The sequence below is a fragment of the Leptodactylus fuscus genome, chromosome 2 (assembly GCF_031893055.1).
Source record: "Leptodactylus fuscus isolate aLepFus1 chromosome 2, aLepFus1.hap2, whole genome shotgun sequence".
Classification (NCBI taxonomy): Eukaryota; Metazoa; Chordata; class Amphibia; order Anura; family Leptodactylidae; genus Leptodactylus; species Leptodactylus fuscus.
This window is the reverse complement of record NC_134266.1, coordinates 103,938,273-103,960,713: the sequence shown is the minus strand read 5'-3', so window position 1 is coordinate 103,960,713 and position 22,441 is coordinate 103,938,273. Positions and strand designations below refer to the sequence as shown.

The following is a 22,441-nucleotide window of genomic DNA, read 5'->3' as shown; positions in this document are numbered from 1 at the left end:
CACAGGGATACCTTTTGTGTTTCACAGTAATATTCTACTTTTATATGAATTCTAGGGAAAAGGGGTGATTTAGAAGTTTTATTTTATTTTTTTATTAAACTTTTTTTTTTATGATTTTATTAGCCCCCACATAGGGGGCTTGAACCTGCAATCATTTGCAAGTCCCATAGACGGTAATTCAATGTATTGCTGTCTATGAGAGATAATGTACATTACTATTGCAGCTACTCATAGACCAGCCCCAGTAGTAATATTACTATGACAGGCCTGGGAGTCTTCAGCAGGCTCCCAGCTGTCATTGGAACATGTAGTCTCTTGCGGCCTCGCCGCGCAGTAGCCGTTCTGCATCTTTAGAGGTATGGGGCTCCCCATAAGTTCACCAACATGGATCTATGGTGTTCACAGGAAACCCGAATGTAGGTTTGAACCTAGTATTGGCATTATTATTAATATATATCTACTGATATTTCTTTTCTTTTTTTTTTCTTATGGTAGAGTTGGAAGGGACCTCAAGGGCCATCGGGTCCAACCCCCTGCGAGTGCAGGTTTTCCTAAATCATCCCAGCTATATGTTTATCCAGATTCCGCTTGAAGATTTCCATTGATGGAGCGCCCACCACCTCCCGTGGCAGCCTATTCCACTCTCTCACTACCCTCACTGTCAGAAAGTTTTTCCTAATGTCTAATCTGTATCTCTTTCCCTTTAGTTTCATCCCATTGCTTCTTGTACTTTCCTTGTGCTAATGAGAATAGGGTAGATCCCTCTGCACTGTGACTACCTTTCAGATATATGTAGACTGCTATTAAATCTCCCCTCAGCCTTCTCTTCTGCAAACTAAACAGTCCCAGTTCTTTTAGCCGCTCCTCATAGGACATGGTTTGCAGACCTTCCACCATTTTGGTCGCTCTTCTCTGGACTTGCTCCAATATATCGATGTCTTTCTTGAATTGAGGCGCCCAGAACTGTACACAGTATTCCAGGTGTGGTCTGACCAGGGAAGAGTACAGCGGAATAATGACCTCTCTTGATCTAGATTCAATGCTTGTCTTAATACATCCCAGAATTTTATTAGCCTTTTTTGCAGCAGCACTGCACTGTTGGCTCATGTTGAATTTGTGATCTACTATTATGCCCAAGTCCTTTTCCCCTATGCTATCACTTAGTTCTATTCCTCCCATACTATATATGTTTTTTACATTTCTGTTACCCAGATGTAGAACTTTGCATTTGTCCCTGTTAAATAACATTTTGTTCGCCTCAGCCCATTGTTCCAGTGTGTCTAAGTCCTTTTGGATACACTCTCTCTCCTCTCTAGTGTTGGCTATTCCTCCTATCTTCGTATCATCTGCAAATTTTATGAGTTCCCCAATAATTCCATCGTCCAGATCATTTATAAAGATATTAAAAAGTACTGGGCCCAGAACAGAGCCCTGCGGCACCCCGCTTTTGACTGCATTGTAGTGTGGCATTGCATGCCACACTACACAATATAAGGAATGCACTTTTTTTCTTTTTTTTTTTAATCTTTTTTTGCGCTGTCTTTTTCACCCTGTCCTGGTGCTTAGTAATATCTTATCAGTGAAAGGCTGTGCCTTTCCATTTAGGGTCCATTCACACGGAGGGAAATGGTGAGGAATTTGGTGTGGAATTTTCAACGTGGAGAAAAAAAAAAAAAAAAAAAGCTAGCAGAACTTATTGAAATCAATGGGAGGCTTTTTTTTTTTCCACGTGGAAAATTCCACTCCTAATTCCTTACCATTTTCCTCCGTGTGAATGGACCCTTAGATTTTGCTCATGGAAACGCTGTCTGTGCTCACTGCAGTCATCGTCCTTCCAAAAGCTGGTGAGAAGCTCTGGTTAAGTTCACACAGAGCTTTTTGGATTGGAACCTGAGGCAGAGGCCACCTCAGGTTCCGATCCAAAAAAACGGGTCGCCGCGACTGAAAGCCAGTGCACTGCCTTGGCATCCAACTGCGCACTCCGCTCCGGATTAGGCCCAATGAATGGGCCTAGGCCAGAGGGTGGAGTTTAAGACCGAATCGCGAGGTGACTCGGCCCGAAGAATGAGCATCTCACTACTTTTTTCTGGCTCCCACAAAACGCTCCTGAGCGACTCCCATTGATTTAAATGGGAGCCGTCTTTTTGGTCCTAGTTTTGAGGCGATTATGGCCTCAAAACCCTGACCAAAAAACTCAGTGTGAACTTACCCTAATAGTATGCAGTATCTGGGATGGAGGAGTACGATAATACAGACTACAACTGCATACCTCTCAACCGTCTCAATTTCCGTGGGACATTCACGATTCCGGTGACTTGTCCCGCGGTCCCGGTTGGAGGGAGGTATGTCCCGATTTCAACTCAGATCTGCATCCAGAGGACGCAGATCTGAGTTGAACACATACGCGGCTACAGCAAGGAACTGTCACAGGTCAGCTCCTTGCTTCGCCGCTGCCGCCGCCTACTGGCTGTGTAGACGCGATGTGAGGACTTTACATCGCGTCTACAACTATGTGCGAGAGAGCGGCGCGCAGAGAGAGTGATGGGGGAACGAGGAGAAGGTAAGTGTAATGTGTACACTGAGGTGGAACGTGAAACTGGGGACAGATGCAGAGGACGGCATGACACTGGGGGCAGAGATGGAGAGGACATGAATCTGGGGGCAGGTGAAGGGTGTAAATGAAACTGCGGGAGAGATAGAGGGGGGGACAATTTACGGGTGACTGTAGGAGGATTATACTGTGTGCGGGCACATGAAAAATGAATGAGACTGGGCGGAGTCAACACAAAAGTGGGCGGGGCTAAATTTGCCACACATTTTGTCCCGCTTTCGGTTCTTAAAAAGTTGGGAGGTATGCAACTACTAGTCACACTGAATGTCAGATGAGGATATAATATCTGTGAAGTCAGCATCTGATTATTGGACGTTTCCTGCTAGAGGGTCACATTCCCACGACCAAGTTTAAGTCGTGAAAATCGGTCCGTGTGCTGGCCAGATTTACCGAGTTTCACGGCTAAAACTTCGTCATGTGATTCCCCCCCCCCCCATACAATCAGCGAGTACACGTGACTCAAGCCTGACAACAAGGGGCATGGTTGTGTAGTATCACATGACCGCTGTAGCACGTGACAACTACGTCACAACTTCGACACTGGCGGGATTTATCATATGGTGTACAGCGCTGGAGAAGGTACGAAAGTGTTTATTCATTGTGCGTGTGTATTACCCGCCTGCCTGATGTAGTGAGGGCTCAGTTATTTAGATCTGAGGCAGTGACCGTATCTTCTACCTGTCACAATATCCGGTTCCAATTGTTACAGTGTGTACAAACCTATTAGCAACTACATCGGAACACGGCACAGTGATTGCTAGTTTCCACTCTCATGTGAAGAGGTGTTCTGTTCATGGCAGAGAGGGTGACATGTCCATCAGTGGGGATCCCGCTGCTCGGCCACCTCAGTGTTCGGTCCCAGATTGAACGAGGCCACCTTGTTCACCATTCTTTTCAATGGAAAACAGCCAATATAGCCAAAGTACGCTGCTCGGCATTCTCCTGCAGCTACAATAAAGATGAAGGGGCGTGCATGTCTAACTGGCCTCCATACGACCTGGAGTACAAAAAAATCCCAGTTCAGTGGGTTTCCCCTATCCTGTAGATAGAGGGTAACTTGTGGTTAGAATACTCCTTTATTGGCTGAAGTCATCTTGTGTGTATTGCATGTTCTGCCATTGTTTGCAGATATTATCAGCAGTTGGTTCTGCTTTCTCTTGATAGTACCTGCATACTTGGCTGAACCAACTCATGAAAGTGTATCAAGGTATCTGACCAGAGTGTTCACGTTTCCTCAGTTGGGCTGTAAATTTCTGCCCCATTTTTCAAAACTGATGTTTCACTTTAATTTGACCAAGTGCCTTTGAGAATTTCTTTATTTATTTTTTTGTGACATTAAATACTTCATGTTAGTGGTAAACATTGATCAATATAATTTGCATTTATTTATAACAATAAAATAAAATAGGAAATTTGATGGAAACTTGGAAAAATTAGCAATTTTTTTAAAATGAGAAATACTCTGCTTTTTGGACAGTCATACCACACAAATACATTAAACCCTTCCCGCCGATGGCATTTTTTGATTTTAGTTTTTCATTTTTGACTAATTCCCTGCACCCCCTATTCCAAACCCCATATCTTTTTTTTTTTTTTTTTCTCATTTCTCCGCTCTCAGAGCCATATGAGGTTTTAATGTTTGTAGGTCAAATTTTTCTTCATGATGCCACCATTATTTATGCTGTACAATATACTGGGAAGCTGGAAAAAAAAATTCAGAATGAGGTGGATTTGAAGAAAAAGTGTATTTGTGCGATTTTCTTACGGGGTTTGTTTTTACGGCGTTGACTCTGCAGCCACAATGACATATGTCGCCTGTATTCTATGTTTCGGTACGATTCTAGGTATACCAAATTTATATGGTTTTATTTACATTTTAACCCTTAACAAAAATCCAAAACTGCCATTTTAAAAAATTTTTTTATGTAGATTGTGAGCCCACAATGTACGTTTTTTTCCTATCAGTATGTCTTTTTGGAATATGGGATGGAAATCCATACAAACTCCTTGCAGATGGGTTTTTTTTTTGCCTTTGGCGGGATTTGAACACCAGGACTCCAGCGCAGCAAGGCTGCAGTGCTAACCACTGAGCCGCCGTGTGGCCCCTAAAAGTCACCATATTCTGACACCCGTAACTTTTTTATACTTCAGTGTATGGGGATGTATAGGGTGTCTTTTTTTTGCGGGGCCTGAAGAACTTACCTAAAGAGCCGCCAGGCTGCCGACTGTGGGCGCTGATGGCTTATGTTATCGCGTCTGCTTTGGGGCAGAGGTCACACTCTGCAGTCAGTGTAGGCTGTGGTCTCGAGATCCGTGGCCTACACTGACAGCCTTAGGCAAATGCACATCCAGCTGAAAGCAGTGATTGCTCAGTAACTGGGATTCCCCATTAGTGAGCGATCTGTGTGACCGCACGCGTGTCAGCATAGAGGGCTCTGCGTGCCTTCTCTGGAACGTGTGCCATAGGTTCGCCATCACGGACTTAAGCTATGGTCCCATGTTGCAAAAATCGCAGTGATTTACAGTACCTGCAAAGTGGATGGGATTCTTACTAATTCCATCCATACATTGCAGAAAAATATCCGCTATGATATCAAAAACCATTTTTGTAAATCTCATTGTGTCAGTTATACCTATATGGAAACACTAGCATTTTCCATATAGGCATAATTGAAGCAGAAAATTCACAGAGAAAAACTTTGCACTGCAGACTTTGTGAAAATCTCAGCAGGGAAAAAACATTGTGTGTGGTTTTTCCTGCAGTGCTTTTTTGCTTTTGGCTCATTATGTGGGGCCTTAGGCAAAGGTCATACGTTGCGCAAATGCAGCTTTTTAGTTGCAGACTTTGCAGTTTTTTTGAGCCAAAGTCAAAAACAGCTACATAAGGAATAGGACATATATAGGAAGTTGTTCTCTCTTCTGCTCAATCCACACCTGATTTTAGCTAAAAAAAAAAATGCAGCAAAATCTGCAACACATTTGTGCTTTTCCACATTGTGGGGCCTCAGCCATAAAGGGATTCTATCATTGAAAAAAATAGGGTTTAATCTGAAAGCACGTAGGAATAGCCTTTTTAAAGGCTATTCATCTCTTAACTTTATTTTGGTGGTTCTCACCACCGTTTTCAAATTCTTCTTCTTTTTCTCTTTATGCTCAGAAAGCAATGGGGGCTTTCTCCCTCTTCTCCGAGCAGTGTTGACTTCCATCTCTGCCTTTTCACTGCGGCAGCAGCCGACGAGTGCAACTTTGGCAATCGAAATCCTGCGCATGTGCAGTCGGCTCTGCCACTTAGGGTTTGGACAGAGCAAACTGCGCATGCTCTGTCGGCGATTTTTCTGTGAGTTTTTTCAGTTTAAAAAACATTTTTTTAGATAGCACCTCTGATGTCTGTTGAATGTTAAACGATTTTTTTTTCCCCAAACTTTCTCTTAGAAATCCTCATGACAAGCTTCTCTGCCTACAACAATGACAGGGTTAACCGTCTCTTCCTTCAGGCCCTGGGAACTGGTTCTCATGGATTCCTGGCAGCTTACAGGGTTCTTCAGATTTTCCCTGGACCTTTTCCTTGGAACAATATTTTGGAAAATCTTTGCATGAAAGTGCCCTCCCAGGATGGACCAACCGGAAAATTGATCTTGTGAGAAATATTTATTTTATATTGTGTGTGTATATATATATTATCTGAATTATGTTGGAGTAATATATTTATACTAATTCTACTTATATTAAGGGTACAGCCACACACAGTCTAAATCCCCACACCCGTAGTGGTCAACGGGCCATACAATGTTTATAGAGATATCAGAATTCCCTACAGAATTGTATAGTCAGTAGCCTCCACAGATGGACATCGTTTCAGCATGTGGAAACCAGAGCTTTCTGCTGTACCCGTCTACTATTATCAAACAAGGAAATGCCAAGGAAAATTATATGTAGAGTGAAAAAAAAATCTATTTGCACTACTGATATAATGGTTTATTTGGGCCACAGTAAGGCTAGGTTCATACCTGTTCCTAGTCTCTGCCTGGGGATTCCGTTGCCCATTCCGCTTTAAAAATGTGGAGAGAAAAGTCCCTCAAGCAGCGCTTTTCTTTCTGTATTCTCTGCTCTTTTTGGGTGGAAACCCAGTAGACCCCACAGTCTATAGGTTTCCGTTTGGGGGGGTCCCAAGCATTATTATTGTTATATAAGATATCGATATATTGGTGGACTTGGCCTATCCTATAACGCAGTGATGTAATCAATTCGCAGATTGTTTTCTTAAACTTTCTGCAAGAGAATCTAAAAGCATTGTTATATATTTGCTATTGTATGAACATAGAGTGCAAAAGATCCTAATTTGTTATATTTAGCACCTTAAGGAATTTACTCACTAGAGTTTCATAGGAATTCAGTCAGATTGACCTTGGCTGTCAGCTATTTGTTAAATGAAAAATATATCTTTGTATCGTAGCCAGTGGATATGAAATATAAAAAATTGAGTGTCTTCAGTAGTTGATACCTTTTTAATGGCTAACAAAAATGATGACAGATTGCAAGCTTTCGAGACTAGTCCGGTCTCTTCATCAAGCATGGTATAGCAAAATTTCTGAAGGGATGCATATTTATTTTGGTGAGTTTTCTAACTCACTTCTATTTATACATAAGGACACAGGAATAACGTGTTTGGTGCGACAGGTGATGAAAAGCAGTACACACAAATAAATAGATGCCTTAAAAAACAAATTATCAGTTCAAAGGATGGCCCTCTGAGTTTTATGGTCCCTTTGATTAGTGATGAGATGCCTAAGTCTTGTAGGAGGACATAAATCCATGAAATTCAAACCCCCTCTGGAATGTGTCAAAAAGGGTCCTGAGTTTATACTCCCATATTCTCCTGTCTCTCGATTTGAAATTCCTCCTTAAAACCAAAATTTTCATGTCATTGATGATATTATGATTTTGATTGCACAAGTGTTTTGGCACAGGGAGGTACCAAAACACTCGTGCAATCTAAATCATAATATGGTGGTTACTAACAGGGCATTATACGGTGTGGTGTCACTAAACTGGCATTAGATATATCATCATATATCAATACCTCAGTTATTAATATTGAATAAAGTTAGGGGTTGGCAATTAATCATAAAATAACTGAAACCAAAAGTCCACTCAATTAATCTACATAAACTTGCTTACTATTAACTAAAGGATGTTTAACTAACACTTTAGCTTTAACCGTGTGCTTTATTAGTGTACTAACCATGCTTATCACAGTTAGCATACTTGACACATTCGTGTGTCAAAACTCGGGACAGGTCCTATATCTGTACATTTTGTGGCCCATGCTCACTTGATGAAATGAATGGGTCAGTGAAGGCACGGGCGGCACACAGATAACCCATGTGCCATTTTTATTTGGACAGGGCACATGCATATGGTTATGACACAATAATTGTAACTGATATAAAATGTTAAAATACTCACTATTTTGCCCAGCCATCAGTTATGCACACTGTGGAATGAATTATGGAGCCTTTTTTTTTCCCCCTTTACTATCCTAGAAAACCACTCAAGGCTAACGCTCCACATAATGGGCCAATGCAGAATAGACTGTGGAGGAATCGGATTACGTTTTTTTTTCCGCAGCATTTTTCACAGAAAGCCTGCAGACTTCCTCTGCAGACTTTCTGCTTTAACTCTACTTATATAGAAAGCATTTCTGTAGGTATAATTGACATACTACAATTTACAAAAATGCAATGGCTTTTGAAATCGCATCATGTGCGTTGTGGATATTTTTCAGCAATGGTTGGATATGGTTAGCCAGAATTCTATTCACTTTTTACTGTAAAATTCTGCGGATTTTGCTGTGGCGTTTCCACTTCATGAATAGGGCCCCTCCTAAAAAGGTTTTTTTTTCCACCAGAAACTTTTATCACCACATTAAACATGCAGTCCTGTAGAAAAGGATCCCTGCTCTAATGATCAGTGGGGTTCCCACACATGAAATTTATGTTGTCTATCCTGTAGATAAGATATAATACATGTGTTCTGGGTGAAATCAATGCAAAGCTGAGGCCCCATGTTGAGGAAATGCAGATTTGTTGCAGATTTTGTTGATATTTTTGAGCTAAAGCCAAGAATGGCTACAAAAGAAATGGGAAATATATAGGAAGTTCTTATACTTGTACCTTCTGCTTAATCCACTTCTGGCTTTTGGCACAAAAAAACCACTGCAAAATCTGTAGCAAAAAAACCCTGAGATTTTGCAACGTGGGGCCTCATCTTAAAAGTAAAAGAACAAAACTAGCAGTTAAGGCTGGGTAATGAATTGGAAAATAACCGAAACTGAAAGTCAGTTCAATTAATTGTTTTGAAATTGCCCACATTAATTTTAATTATTTTGCATCCTTGCCACCCTGTCTCACAATGCGTTTGGATAAAGGATATGTCACTAACTGACGCCATCCAATCAGCATTGCTAATATATGAATAACTGCGTAGGGCATGTAAAAAAGGGGAGTGTCCTAAAACCATTCATTACTCAGAGCTAACATGTTCAGTTAATCGTGGTTTTAATCTAGGACATAATCTGTCATCCCATACTAACAGTTTTGTTCTACAGGTATGTGTGCCGTAATTCCCTGTTACATTTTATTCACAGAAAGCCAAAACTTTTCCTGATGCCTATTCAATTACAGAGGAATGTATTCAGCATCCTGAACTTTGTTTTTCACGTTTTACCAATCTCATGTATTAAGCTTCTAGCAGAGACAGTAAGGATAGAGCATTGCATCTCTGATGACTGGTTGCTGTACCTCACTAATCAGTTTCTCAAAAATAGTGCGGATGAAATCTGTGTCCAAAGATCTCAAGTGGTCGAAAGAGTGCAGATTCTCTGCAAAGACTTGAATCAGACAGGAGCAGAGCAGTCTAAATTAGGCCAATATAAACCATGTGGAAATGAAACCTTTTTAGAAGATAATGGAGGGTCCACTTCAAATATTTGCACTGAAGAGATCTACACAATCTCCCAGTCACATGAGTCTGCTGAAGAACTGAAAACAGAGGAAGCAGTGACCCCCAAGGAGACGGAGGAAGTTCCTTCATTCATCAAGGTAGTGCAGTACTTCCATTACAGATTATTGAACTTCAACATTAATTTTGACACATTCAACTTTTATCCTTTTCTTTATTGAGCTTAAAAGAATAGGCTGGTCTTTGATCCTTAAACCGGAAGGTTATCTATCAAAAACATTGCCTAGTGTAGGGAAGTCCGGATTTGAGTGGCTCCATTGCCTTTGCAAATAAAAGGGGACACTCCTGCTGAATGTCCATGTGTACCAAAAACGTGGAGATAATGAGCTGGTGATAGCTTTGTTGTGGGAGCTAGGGCCAATGCCAAATTTTTTAAGAACTTTGGTAAGTTACAACCACTCAATGGAGGCAAACGCTTGACCTTTCCTCCAGCAGCACCCAGCTGTGTTATTATTCGGGCTCTGCCTAGGTTATCACAAGTATTTCTTCCTGGCATGAAGGCTGATTGATCAGGGTGGTTAACGTAGTCCTCACCCTGTTCAGTCCAATGGCAAGCCCTTTAGCAAGTATTTTTGTAGTTTGAGTTGAGAAGTGATATGGGATGGTAGGATCGGCAGTCCAAAGGGTCTTTCCCCAGTTTGAGTATGACTGCAATGGTTGCATAATAGAAGAAAGGTGAAAATACTCCTTGTTGAAAGGACCAGTTTAGGGTCTTTCTAGGAGAGGGGGGAATAACTGTTCTTGCTCTTTGATATATATTTACTTTGTGATTCCGTCTGGGCCTGGGGACTTGACTCGTTTCATGTGTGACAAGACTTGATTGCCCTGCTTGTTTAAAATGGAGTTGATTGTTAGAGTATATGTCTTCTAGCCTTCTCTTACAAGCGGTGTAGGTAGTCTCTCTTATTCTGCAGCCATTCTTCATGGTTAGCCTTTGTTGGATTGGACGTTTACGCTCCAAAGATATACAGGCAGTCACATGACTACTTCCTTCCTTGGAAGATTCACGTTTAACATATGCATTTGAAGACTGTACATATTCTTTCAAATATGTCTTGCGTGAATCACTAAAGGAGGAATAATTCCGGGAGAGGCGCATTTACTTGTTGGAAGACAGTATGGTCCAGAGCGAACAGGGCGAGCTAGAAATGGTTGATGTGGTTGTAGGGGGGGGGGGGGTGAAGTTCAAACAGGATCAAAGAAAAACCAGATATCACTCTTGGGAAGTGGGTGATGAAGTGTATAATGGCCACATTGCCACATATATAGTTACGTTATAAAGTATTACTGCCCTGGGTATGATGGGTGTATTCGTGCATATTGTGTAAGCAGGAAGAGATTCTCCAATTGGATGGAATTTGTCCTGAGAAGTTAACTTGTAGATTAAAGTCGCCAAAGGTAATGGAGGCAAAAGTTTTGGCTGGCATGACAATATATACCCTAAGGATACATCAGATAATTTCAGGGAGGTTATCTAACCATAGTAATATACATGGAATATCTATGTGCATTGGGTAACATACCATGCATGCATGTATGAATGGTTGTCCATATGTGCAGTAAGAAGTTGGAGGACAAAAATAATGCTCTTAGATTATCAGAGATGGTGATTAACAGCTCAATGGTGCGACGATGGACATCAGGGTGCAAAATAGCTCCAACCAGGAACCACACAGTTAACATTTTGGCGATCGATATCAGGAGTTGAATCACCAGCCTCTGAGTATTGAAGAAAATGGTGTAGTCCTCACTTACAATCCAGAGTTGTGCAGGGAAGGCCATAGAGTAGCTTATTTGTTGTTCCTGAAGGCATTTCTTCAATTCCACAAAGGAAGCTCTAGTTTTCCCTAGCACAGCAGAGAAATTAGCAAATGCCAAGATCGTAGTATTCTGAAAACTTTAGTCCTCCCTGTATCCTAGCATCCTGCAGGATATGATCATGGTCTTGGCTACACTGGAATCTGACAAAGTGGTCATGGTGGAGCTCCAGCTGAGACAGCTGGGCAAGAACCCAACAAGACCACTCAATAGGATATGTACTGAATGGTGTCGGGTTGAGACTGATGTTCCAGAACCACTATTCCATGAAGATACTTGGATGTGTTCTCTCAGCTCATTCAGGCCTAATTAGTGCCCGCATATTATTCCTCCTCAGTCTATTTTTTAAATTGTTGTCTCCTTGTACTCCGAGAGATGTAGATTTCACTAACAAGGAAATTTTGTGCCAGTATAGGAGAAACTGGGTCCTCAAGCTGCGACACTCTGTTTTCAGCTTCCATCCAGAGTAGGCCCACATCCACTTTCACTTTCTTTTTCCATGTTAAGGAAAGAATACTTGAGAGAACCTACAGAGGCAGAAAACTGGACACGTGACCAAGAGATGCAGATGGATCACAAGGCCATCACCACTCACACAGCTAAGTAACCGATATGAAACTCATGCAGGTGGATGAAAATGACAAAAATAACCTATCAGCAAAAGAAGAAACAAAAGTCACCCAGAGACAATCAGGAGCAACAAGAAATGGTGTTGCAAGGAAGAAAAGAAGAGTAGTGGTTATGGGTGACTCACTGCTAAGAGGCACAGAGGCAGCTGTCTGCAGGCCAGACTTAACCGCACGAGAAGTATGCTGCCTCCCAGGAGCAAAAATCAAGGATGTGGCCGATAGGATACCAAGCCTCCTCAGCTCCAAGGACGACTACCCATTCCTACTGATACATGTGGGTACAAACGACATGGCAAAAAATGATTTACCAACTATCTATAAAGACTTTAAAAATTTGGGGAAGACAGTGAAGGAACTGGATGCGCAGGTAGTATTCTCATCAATCCTCCCAGTTGATGGTCATGGCATCAGGAGATGGAATAGAATACTAGAGGTAAACACCTGGTTTCGACGGTGGTGCCGAGAGCAAGGATTTGGATTTTTGGACCATGGCGTGAATTACCTCTATGATGGACTCCTTGCTAGAGACGGGATACATCTCACAAAACCTGGGAAAAACATATTTGCCGATAGACTTGCCACACTCATCAGAAGGGCTTTAAACTAGAAGAAGAGGGGATGGGAAGAAAAAAGAAAGACAAGAACATGCAGCTAAAAGACATACTTAACAAGGTTACTAGATGTGGTAAAGAGGACCCAAGACAGGATACTCAGAAGGAAATTACGAAAAAGGATGCAGTAGAGCACAATCTGAAATGTTTTTACACAAACGCACAAAGCATGGGAAACAAACAAGGAGAACTAGAGCTGATGATACACAAGGAAAACTATGACGTCATTGGCATCACAGAAACCTGGTGGAACGACATGCATGATTGGAACATACAGATGGAAGGATACAACTTATTAAAAAAGAATAGAACTAATAAAAGAGGGGTGGAGTTGCATTGTATGTTAAAAAAGAACACATCTCCACAGAAATTACAGTTTTACAGAATGATAATCTACTGGAAATTATTTGGGTAGTAATTCAAGGGAAAAACAATGATAAGGACATCATACTAGGCGTTTATTACAGATCACCAGGACAGACAGAAGACATGGATGAGATTTTTTCACAGCAAATGACCACGCTCTCAAAGAAACATGAAATAGTGATCATGGGAGACTTCAATTACCCTGACATTCATTGGGAAACCCACACAGCCAAGAGTAAAGGCTCCATCAAATTTTTATCCTCTCTAGCGGACAACTTCATTGCCCAGCTAGTAGAAGAAAACACGAGAGGAACATCCATTTTGGACCTAGTCCTAACCAACAAAGAGCACGTGGTTAAGGGACTACGGGTAGCAGGGACACTGGGATTGAGCGATCATGCTATACTTGAGTTTGGGGTTGCAAGAAGAAGAAGACCTGAGAAGACACAGACTTCAAGGCTCGACTTTAGCAGGGCAGACTTCAAGAGCCTGAAGGCAAGGGTTAGCAGAATTCCATGGTGCAAAATTCTTAAGCACAAAAATGCACATGAAGGGTGGGAAATCTTCCGTAGGGAAATCATTAAAGCACAGGAACTAACAATACCTAGAAGGAAGAAAAATGGGAAGCACCTAAAAATATCAGGATGGATGACCAAAAAATTACATAACCTGCTAAAAAGGAAAAAGGAAACATACAAAAAGTGGAAGATGGGAACTATACCTAAGGAAGAGTACACAGCAGTCTGCAGACTCTGCAAGACAAGCATCAAAGGAGCTAAGGCTGAACACGAATTGAAGCTTGCAAAAGAGGCAAAGAGTAAGGTAAAAGGATTTTGGGGATATGTTAAAAGCAAAAGAAAAGTGAAGGAGACCATTGGAGTCCTGAAGAATGACAAAGGAGAAACAGTTAACATGGTGGAACAACAGGTGGAGCTACTAAATTCATATTTTGTATCCGTCTTCTCCCAAGAAACTAATGGAAATATCAACATTAATGGTGATGGAGATGAGGGGAAGGAGGACTCCAAGCTGACTATAAGCGAAGGTCTGGTAAGAGAGCACTTAGCCAAGTTACAGGAAACCAAGTCCCCAGGACCAAATGATTTACACCCTAGAGTCCTGAAAGAGATAGCAGAGGAAATAACAGAACCCCTTGCTATAATCTTCGGTAAGTCATGGGAAACAGGAGTGGTCCCTTTAGATTGGAAAAGGGGCAAATGTTGTCCCCATCTACAAAAAGGGGAAAAGGGACGATCCAGGAAATTACAGGCCAGTAAGTCTGACCTCGATAGCAGGAAAAATCTTTGAGCAAATTGTCAAGGAACATTTACTTCGGTACCTGGATGGGAAGGCATTAATTAACCAGAGCCAGCACGGCTTTATGACCAATAAATCTTGTCAGACTAACCTGATTTCCTTCTACAACAAAATCACTGAATGGTTGGACCAAGGGAATGCCGTGGACATAGTATATCTTGACTTCAGTAAGGCATTTGATAAAGTATCACATAACCTTCTTATTGAAAAAATGATTAAGTATGGCTTTGACAAAAAATCAGTTAGGTGGATTCACAACTGGCTTAATGATCGGGCACAACGAGTAATACTAAATGGCTACACATCGAACTGGAAGAAAGTCAAAAGCGGGGTGCCGCAGGGCTCTGTTCTGGGCCCAGTACTTTTTAATATCTTTATAAATGATCTGGGCGATGGAATTATTGGGGAACTCATAAAATTTTTAGAGGAGGAAAATAGGGAAAAAAAATTTTGAAGCAAAAACTGGTAAAATATTTAATATATGGGAGTTGTAGTTTTGCAACAGCTGCAAGGCCACATTGACAGGTGACCCTGCAGCTGTACGGGGATGCATAGAGCGTTTTTTTTGCGGGGCCAGCTGTACTTTTTAGTTATACCATTTTGGGGGATATCTATTGCTTAGATCACCTTGTATTGAAAAAAAAAAAGAGGAGGTGATTTAGAACTTTTATTTATTTCATATTTTTAAAGCTTTTTTTTTTTTTTTTTTTTTTTTTTTTTTTTACTATTTTATTCCCCCCGGGGGCTTGAACCTGCGGTCACTTGATCGCAAGTCCCATAGACGGCAATACAACTGTATTGCCGTCTATGGGACATTCTGTGTATTAGTATTACGGCTGGTCATAGACCCAGCCGCAATACTAATATATAGCAGTGACAGGCCCGGGAGCTTCATTAGGCTCCCGGCTGTCACCCGAACAGGTCGGCTCCTGCGATATCGCCGCGCAGGAGCCGGCCTGCAACTTTACAGGTACGGGGCCGGTGGGGACCGGCCCCGGGGGAGAAGGGGCCGCTGATACTGACCCGGCATCCGCTGTACTAGAGAGGCGGATGCCGGGGAGGGATAGACGCCGGGGCCTGAGACATCGCTACGATCCTCTCCCCTGCATGAAGCCAGCGGCGGGGGCACGGAGGAGCCCCTGCCGCTGCTGGCTTCATGCGGGGCAGAGGAGCGCAGCGATGTCGCAGGCCCCGGCACCTGTAATGGCGTCTATCACTTACCGGCTTCCGCCTCTCTATTACAGCGGATGCCAGGCGCCACCTTCAGACTATAAGACGCACCCTTCTTTTCCCCAAAAATTTTGGGGAAAAAAAGTGCGTCTTATAGTCCGAAAAATACGGTAAGTATGGCTTTGACAAAAAATCAGTTATGTGGATTCACAACTGGCTTAATGATCGGGCACAACGAGTAATACTAAATGGCTACACATAGAACTGGAAGAAAGTCAAAAGCGGGGTGCCGCAGGGCTCTGTTCTGGGCCCAGTACTTTTTAATAACTTTATAAATGATCTGGACAATGGAATTATTGGGGAACTCATAAAATTTGCAGATGATACGAAGATAGGAGGAATAGCCAACACTAGAGAGGAGAGAGAGTGTATTCAAAAGGACTTAGACACACTGGAACAATGGGCTGAGGCGAACAAAATGGTATTTAACAGGGAGAAATGCAAAGTTCTACATCTGGGTAACAGAAATGTAAAAAACATATATAGTATGGGAGGAATAGAACTAAGTGATAGCATAGGGGAAAAGGACTTGGGCATAATAGTAGATCACAAATTCAACATGAGCCAACAGTGCGGTGCTGCAGCAAAAAAGGCTAATAATATTCTGGGATGTATTAAGACAAGCATTGAATCTAGATCAAGAGAGGTCATTATTCCACTGTACTCTTCCCTGGTCAGACCACACCTGGAATACTATGTACAGTTCTGGGCGCCTCAATTCAAGAAAGACATCGATATATTGGAGCAAGTCCAGAGAAGAGCGACCAAAATGGTGGAAGGTCTGCAAACCATGTCCTATGAGGAGCGGCTAAAAGAACTGGGATTGTTTAGTTTGCAGAAGAGAAGGCTGAGGGGAGATTTAATAGCAGTCTACAAATATCTGAAAGGTAGTCACAGTGCAGAGGGATCTACCCTATTCTCATTAGCACAAGGAAGTACAAGAAGCAATGGGATGAAACTAAAGGGAAAGAGATACAGATTAGACATTAGGAAAAACTTTCTGACAGTGAGGGTAGTGAGAGAGTGGAATAGGCTGCCACTGGAGATGGTGGGCGCTCCATCAATGGAAATCTTCAAGCGGAATCTGGATCAACATATAGCTGGGATGATTTAGGAAAACCTGCACTCGCAGGGAGTTGGACCCGATGGCCCTTGAGGTCCCTTCCAACTCTACCAAAAAGTAAAAGTAAAGTAAAGGTAGTGGAGTTTGGTTGTTACCAGTTGAATGGAGACCTAACCTAGAGTTAATTCATGGTCAGAGTCATCTGCTCACCCGTGTGAGGATCGTCCAACATGGAGAAGGCACTGGTTGTAGCGTTGACATGATGGGATATCGTATGGACAAAGTTTTTCAGTTAATCAGCTACTGTAGATTGTTTGGTCTGGTTTGTTATGGAGTTCTAACAGTGTTTGTAACATGTACACTTGGGTTGAGAAGTGATGAAGGTAATTATTTGGCATAATAATGAAGGTGGTGTTTTTTTTTGTTTTTTTTAATCAGAGAGCTCCAACACCATGCGTTTATGTAATGTGTTTTAAATTTTAAAAGCAGATTGACAAAAGTTATGCAGGTCACAATATGGTGATGGAAATAAAATTTTCTTTCCTACAAAGTTTTAAAATTTTTTAAAGACATTAAATAGGACTTTTCACTAACATTTTACATCCTTCAAAAGTTGCTTCTTAGCTGATCCAGTACAGGTGGAATTTGTTCTCTAGTCCATTTCGAAGTAGTCTGTCAATTTCAGAATAGTTATGCTCTGTTAGGTGGGAGGTCCCTGTCTGTCCGCTCCAGCTCAGGAACATCCACCTGACAGTAGGGAGCCTAATTGGCTCCACTTTTCCCCACAGCACTTTTTTTTTTTGCTGTGGCCCGCTATGTGGAACCTTTATTCTTAGGGATGCATTTTGAGCACTCGTTCATTCCACATTAAATTATTTGTATGTTCTTTTTTCCAGGGTTATATTTCAAAACTGAAGCATATCATTTATCTGGAAATGGACTCTGAGGTAATTAAAAATCGTATAGTATATAAACTTAATATACTTATTAAAGTATATATACTGGGGGTGAGAGAAGTTTAAAATGTATGTTTTATAACAACAATGCACATTTATATTGGTTGCTAAAAGTGAAAAAACAAACAAAAAAGATATATGCACTACATCTAAAAATAAGATTTCAACATATGTAAAGTTTATTTATATCACTAAGGCCTTCAACGGCATATCTTCAAAAAATCACCAGAACTGGAAGGAACAAAAATCTGCTTTAAAGCTGGAAATGTTAAAGTATTCTAGAAAATGTAGGGATTCCATATTGTGAAAAGCAGTTGCACCCCTAAACTCTATATATTTCTTGAAGGTAAACCACCTGAGAGATATGTCGCAATGGGTTATTAATAGCGATGTCCACCTTCATGTAACTTTGTGACCAACACAAAACATAATTTTTGGGAAAAAATGCACTAAAACACACATTTGTACTTAGAACTCATATTTAATCTTACATTCATACACAAAACCTATAAAATAATAGATCTAGGTGTACACAATGTTTATATATACAGCAAACAACTACAACAGGGGCTCAAAAACACTTATACAGAAGACAGGCAATATTTTGCTGTCATTCACTAATATGTTACAAAATTTATACTGCACATAGCCAACGGTGACTGCTACCAAAATCAAAATTTTTTGAAATTGCACAGCATACTTTATATAAAAACACAACTTAATATTTCACATATACAATCATTTTCATAAAACTTTGCAGCAAACAGATTACAAGCAAAAATTACAAAAAAATTCTAATTTGTCACTAAATCGCAAGCTCAAGCAATCCCTCTCTGTTTTTTAGACGTTGGACCAGGAATTTTTATTAAAGCTGAAACATATCTGTGATGTGTGCAACCCTTTGCAGGTGTGTAGTTTCTTTATTTTTTGTACCCACAGTACGTACTGCATATTTAGACTGCATTTGCAGAAAAGCTAAAAGTTGATTTTTCAGTAGATGGGTAAATAGTAGTATATTAAGAAGTAGAACAAATTCAATATTACTGCAGCACCACCTCATTGTGTACAGTGGTGAAAATAAGTGTTTGATATACTGGCAATTTTCTAGGTTTTCCCACCTACAAAGAATGGAGAGGTCTGTAACATTTATTGTAGGTACGCTACAACTGTCAGAGACAAAATCTAAAAAAAAATACAGTAAATCACATTGTATGATCTTTAAAGGGGCTCTATCAGCAAAATCATGTATCATCACATATAATAATAATAATAATAATAAATTTTATTTCTATAGCACCAACATATTCCGCAGCGCTGTACAATTTGTAGGGTTCAAATACAGACACAAAGATACATTACAAAGAAAGTCATTTCACACAATGGGACTGAGGGCCCTGCTCGCAAGAGCTTACAATCTATGAGGTAGAGGGGGTGACACAAGAGGTAGCAGGGGCGGCATTGCTTCTGCAGAGGACAGACACTTTTGTAATAGAGGTGACTGTCATTACACAAACATAAAACTTTATGAGCTGTCAACAATCGTGTCCTTTAACATGTGGATGGAGCTTGGATAGATACAGTTATCCTGAGATGACATCATATCATGTGGGGTAATGTGGGAGCGGGGACAGAGGAAGGTTAAGGGTTTACGTTAGGAATTGTGATAGGCTTGTCTGAAAAGATGCGTCTTTAGTTTGCGTTTGAAGCTGTAGAAATCGGGAGTTAAAATCTGATTGTCCGGGTAGAGCATTCCAGAGAATTGGTGCAGCTCGGGAGAAGTCTTGTATACGAGCGTGGGAGGTTCTGATAATAGAGGATGTAAGTGTTAGGTCATTGAGTGAACAGAGAGCACGGGTTGGGCGGTAGACAGAGATGAGGGAGGAAATGTATGGAGGTGCGGCATTATGGAGAGCCTTGTGGATGAGCGTGATAACTTTATATTTTATTCTACATTGAATAGGCAGCCAATGTAATGACTGGCACAGCCCAGAGGCATCGCTGTAGCGTCTAGACTGATAGATGAGCCTGGCCGCTGCATTCAGAATAGATTGTAGAGGGGAGAGTTTAGTGAGGGGAAGACCGATTAGTAAGGAGTTACAGTAGTCAAGGCGAGAATGAATCAGAGAGACAATAAGTGTCTTTAGTGTATCTCTGGTAAGGAAAGGGCGTATTCTGGAGATGTTTTTGAGGTGGAGGTGACATGAACGTGCGAGTGATTCCACATGAAGGGTGAAGGAAAGGTCTGCGTCAAACATGACCCCGAGGCAGCGGGCCTGCTGCCTAGGAGTTATAGTAAGGCCTGAGACTGCAATGGATATATCAGGGACAGATTTATAAGATGGTGGAAACAGTAGTAGTTCAGTCTTGGAGAGATTTAGTTTCAGATAGCGTGAAGACATGATATTAGAGACAGCAGAGAGACAGTCACTGGTGTTCTGTATGAGTGCAGGGGTGATGTCCCGGGAAGATGTGTGTAATTGGGTGTCATCAGCATAAAGATGGTACCTGAAGCCAAATCTGGCAATGGTTTGTCCAATGGGGGCTGTGTAGAGAGAAAAGAGGAGGGGGCCTAGGACCGAGCCCTGAGGAACCCCAACAGCAAGGGAAAGAGGGGAGGAAACAGAGCCCGCAAATGATACACTGAAGGTGCGGTCTGAGAGATAAGAGGAGAACCAGGAGAGCACAGTGTCCTTGAGGCCGACTGAGCGGAGCATAGTGAGGAGGAGTTGATGGTCAACAGTGTCAAAAGCTGCAGAGAGGTCCAGAAGAATAAGAAGAGAGAAGTCGCCATTGGATTTAGCCATTAGGAGATCATTGGAGACTTTTGTGAGAGCCGTTTCAGTAGAGTGCAGAGCGCGGAAACCAGATTGTAAGGGGTCAAGCATAGAGTTAGCAGAGAGATAGCGGATTAAACGAGAATAGACCAGGCGTTCCAAGAGTTTAGAGATGAAGGGGAGGTTAGAGACAGGTCGATAGTTAGCAGCACAGGATGGGTCCAGGGAGGGTTTTTTCAATAGCGGGTTTATAACAGAATGCTTGAAGGAGGATGGGAAGATTCCAGAAGAGAGAGAGAGCTTAAAAATTTTAGTAAGGTAAGTCGTGACAGCAGGCGACAGAGATTGGAGAAGGTGTGAGGGGAAGGGGTCACTACTGCAGGTTGTAGGGCGAGATGAAGAAAGTAGTTGGGAGACTTCCTCTTCTGTAACAGGTTCAAAAGATGAGAATGGACATTCTGAAGTGCGGTTGGTGAGGGGATCATTGCTATGGTAGGTGGTGGGATCAATGCCACCTGGGGCTTGGGCAGTAATTTCCTGACGGATCTTATCAATTTTAGCATGGAAATACGTGGCCAGGTCATCAGCACTAAGGTCTGTGAATGGCGTCTGCACCTTCGGTGTGAGTAAGGAGTGAAAAGTTTCAAAAAGCCTTTTAGGGTTGCTGGAGAGAAAAGAGATGAGGGCGGTGAAATAGTCATGTTTGGCGAGGTAAAGGGCAGAACTATATGTTTTAAGCATAAATTTGAAGTGGAGGAAATCTGCAGGTGAGCGTGATTTTCTCCAGAGACGTTCGGCAGACCTAGAGCACCGCTGAAGAAATCGTGTCTGTGGCATGTGCCAGGGCTGCTGCCTCCTACGTGGGACTTTACGAGTGGAGGGGGAGCCACCACATCCAATGCATTTTTAAGGGTTTCATTATAGTGACTGGTGGCCAGATTGGGACAGGAGATTGAGAAGATGGGGGACAGAGAGGACTGTAGAGTGTCTAAGAGGTGCTGGGTGTCGATAGCACGCAAGTTCCTATATGTGTGTTGGGTAGGTGTATCTTGTGAAGGGGAGAGGGCACTGATGGTGAGAGACAGAAGGTTATGATCAGAGAGGGGCAGAGCAGAGTTAGTAAATTTAGAAACTGTGAGGAGTCGATGGAAGACAAGATCAATCGTGTTTCCACCTACATGTGTGGCAGAAGAAGAACATTGTGAAAGACCAAGAGAAGTGGTTAATGAGAGAAACTGTGAGGCAGCTGGGGAGTGAGGGGTGTCAATAGGGATGTTAAAGTCACCCATGATGAGGGTAGGAATGTCACTGGATAAAAAGTGGGGAAGCCAAGAAGCCAAGTGGTCCAAAAATTGGTAGGGTGAGCCAGGTGGACGGTAGATCACAGCTACCTGTAAGGAGAGTGGGCGAAAAAGTCTGATAGCATGGACTTCAAATGAGGAGAATGTGAGTGAGGGTACAGGTGGAATGGCCTGAAAAATGCACTGTGGTGACAGAAGTAAGCCTACCCCACCACCCTGCCTGTTGTCAGGCCTAGAGGTATGTGAGAATTGTAGGCCACCATGAGACAGAGCAGCAGGAGAGGCTGTATCTGCCTGCTATATCCAAGTTTCAGTAAGGGCGAGCAGGCCGAGGGATTTACTAAGGAATAAGTCATTAATGTATTCTAGTTTGTTACACACTGAGCGGGCGTTCCAGAGAGAGCAGTTAAAAGAGACAGGGGAGAGATGAGGAGAAGGAACACGGTAAATGTTGATGAGGTTTGTAGGCCTTCTATGTGTGCAGGAAGAAGAGTTAGTGAAGGAAGGAGGGCCGGGGTTAGGAGAGATGTCCCCAGCAGCTAGGAGGAGCAAAATGGACAGAGACAGAAGGTGGTTCAGTGATTTATGTGAGCGCTTATATTTGGTATCACTGCTAAAAGAAGTAAAAGGATGATTAAAGAGACTGAAAAGTGTGTGAGGGCTGTACATGGGAAAAGGAAGAAAAGAGGGACTGATATGGATGGAGTGTACTGGTGGTAGAGATGGAGGAGAGGTTCCTTTGAGC

At 42.1% G+C, this 22,441-nt stretch overlaps 1 protein-coding gene across 1 annotated transcript in view; it reads left to right on the top strand.

The window, feature by feature from the left end:
- Positions 1 to 6,048: 6,048 nt before the first annotated feature.
- Positions 6,049 to 22,441, top strand: part of FANCE (FA complementation group E) — a 103,360-nt gene continuing 86,967 nt past the window's right edge. The window contains exons 1-4 of the mRNA XM_075264311.1: positions 6,049 to 6,248; positions 9,258 to 9,711; positions 17,562 to 17,612; positions 18,466 to 18,528. Of these exons, the coding sequence (XP_075120412.1) occupies positions 6,052 to 6,248; positions 9,258 to 9,711; positions 17,562 to 17,612; positions 18,466 to 18,528 (765 nt within the window). The 5' untranslated portion in view covers positions 6,049 to 6,051. The remainder of the gene's footprint in view (positions 6,249 to 9,257; positions 9,712 to 17,561; positions 17,613 to 18,465; positions 18,529 to 22,441) is intronic.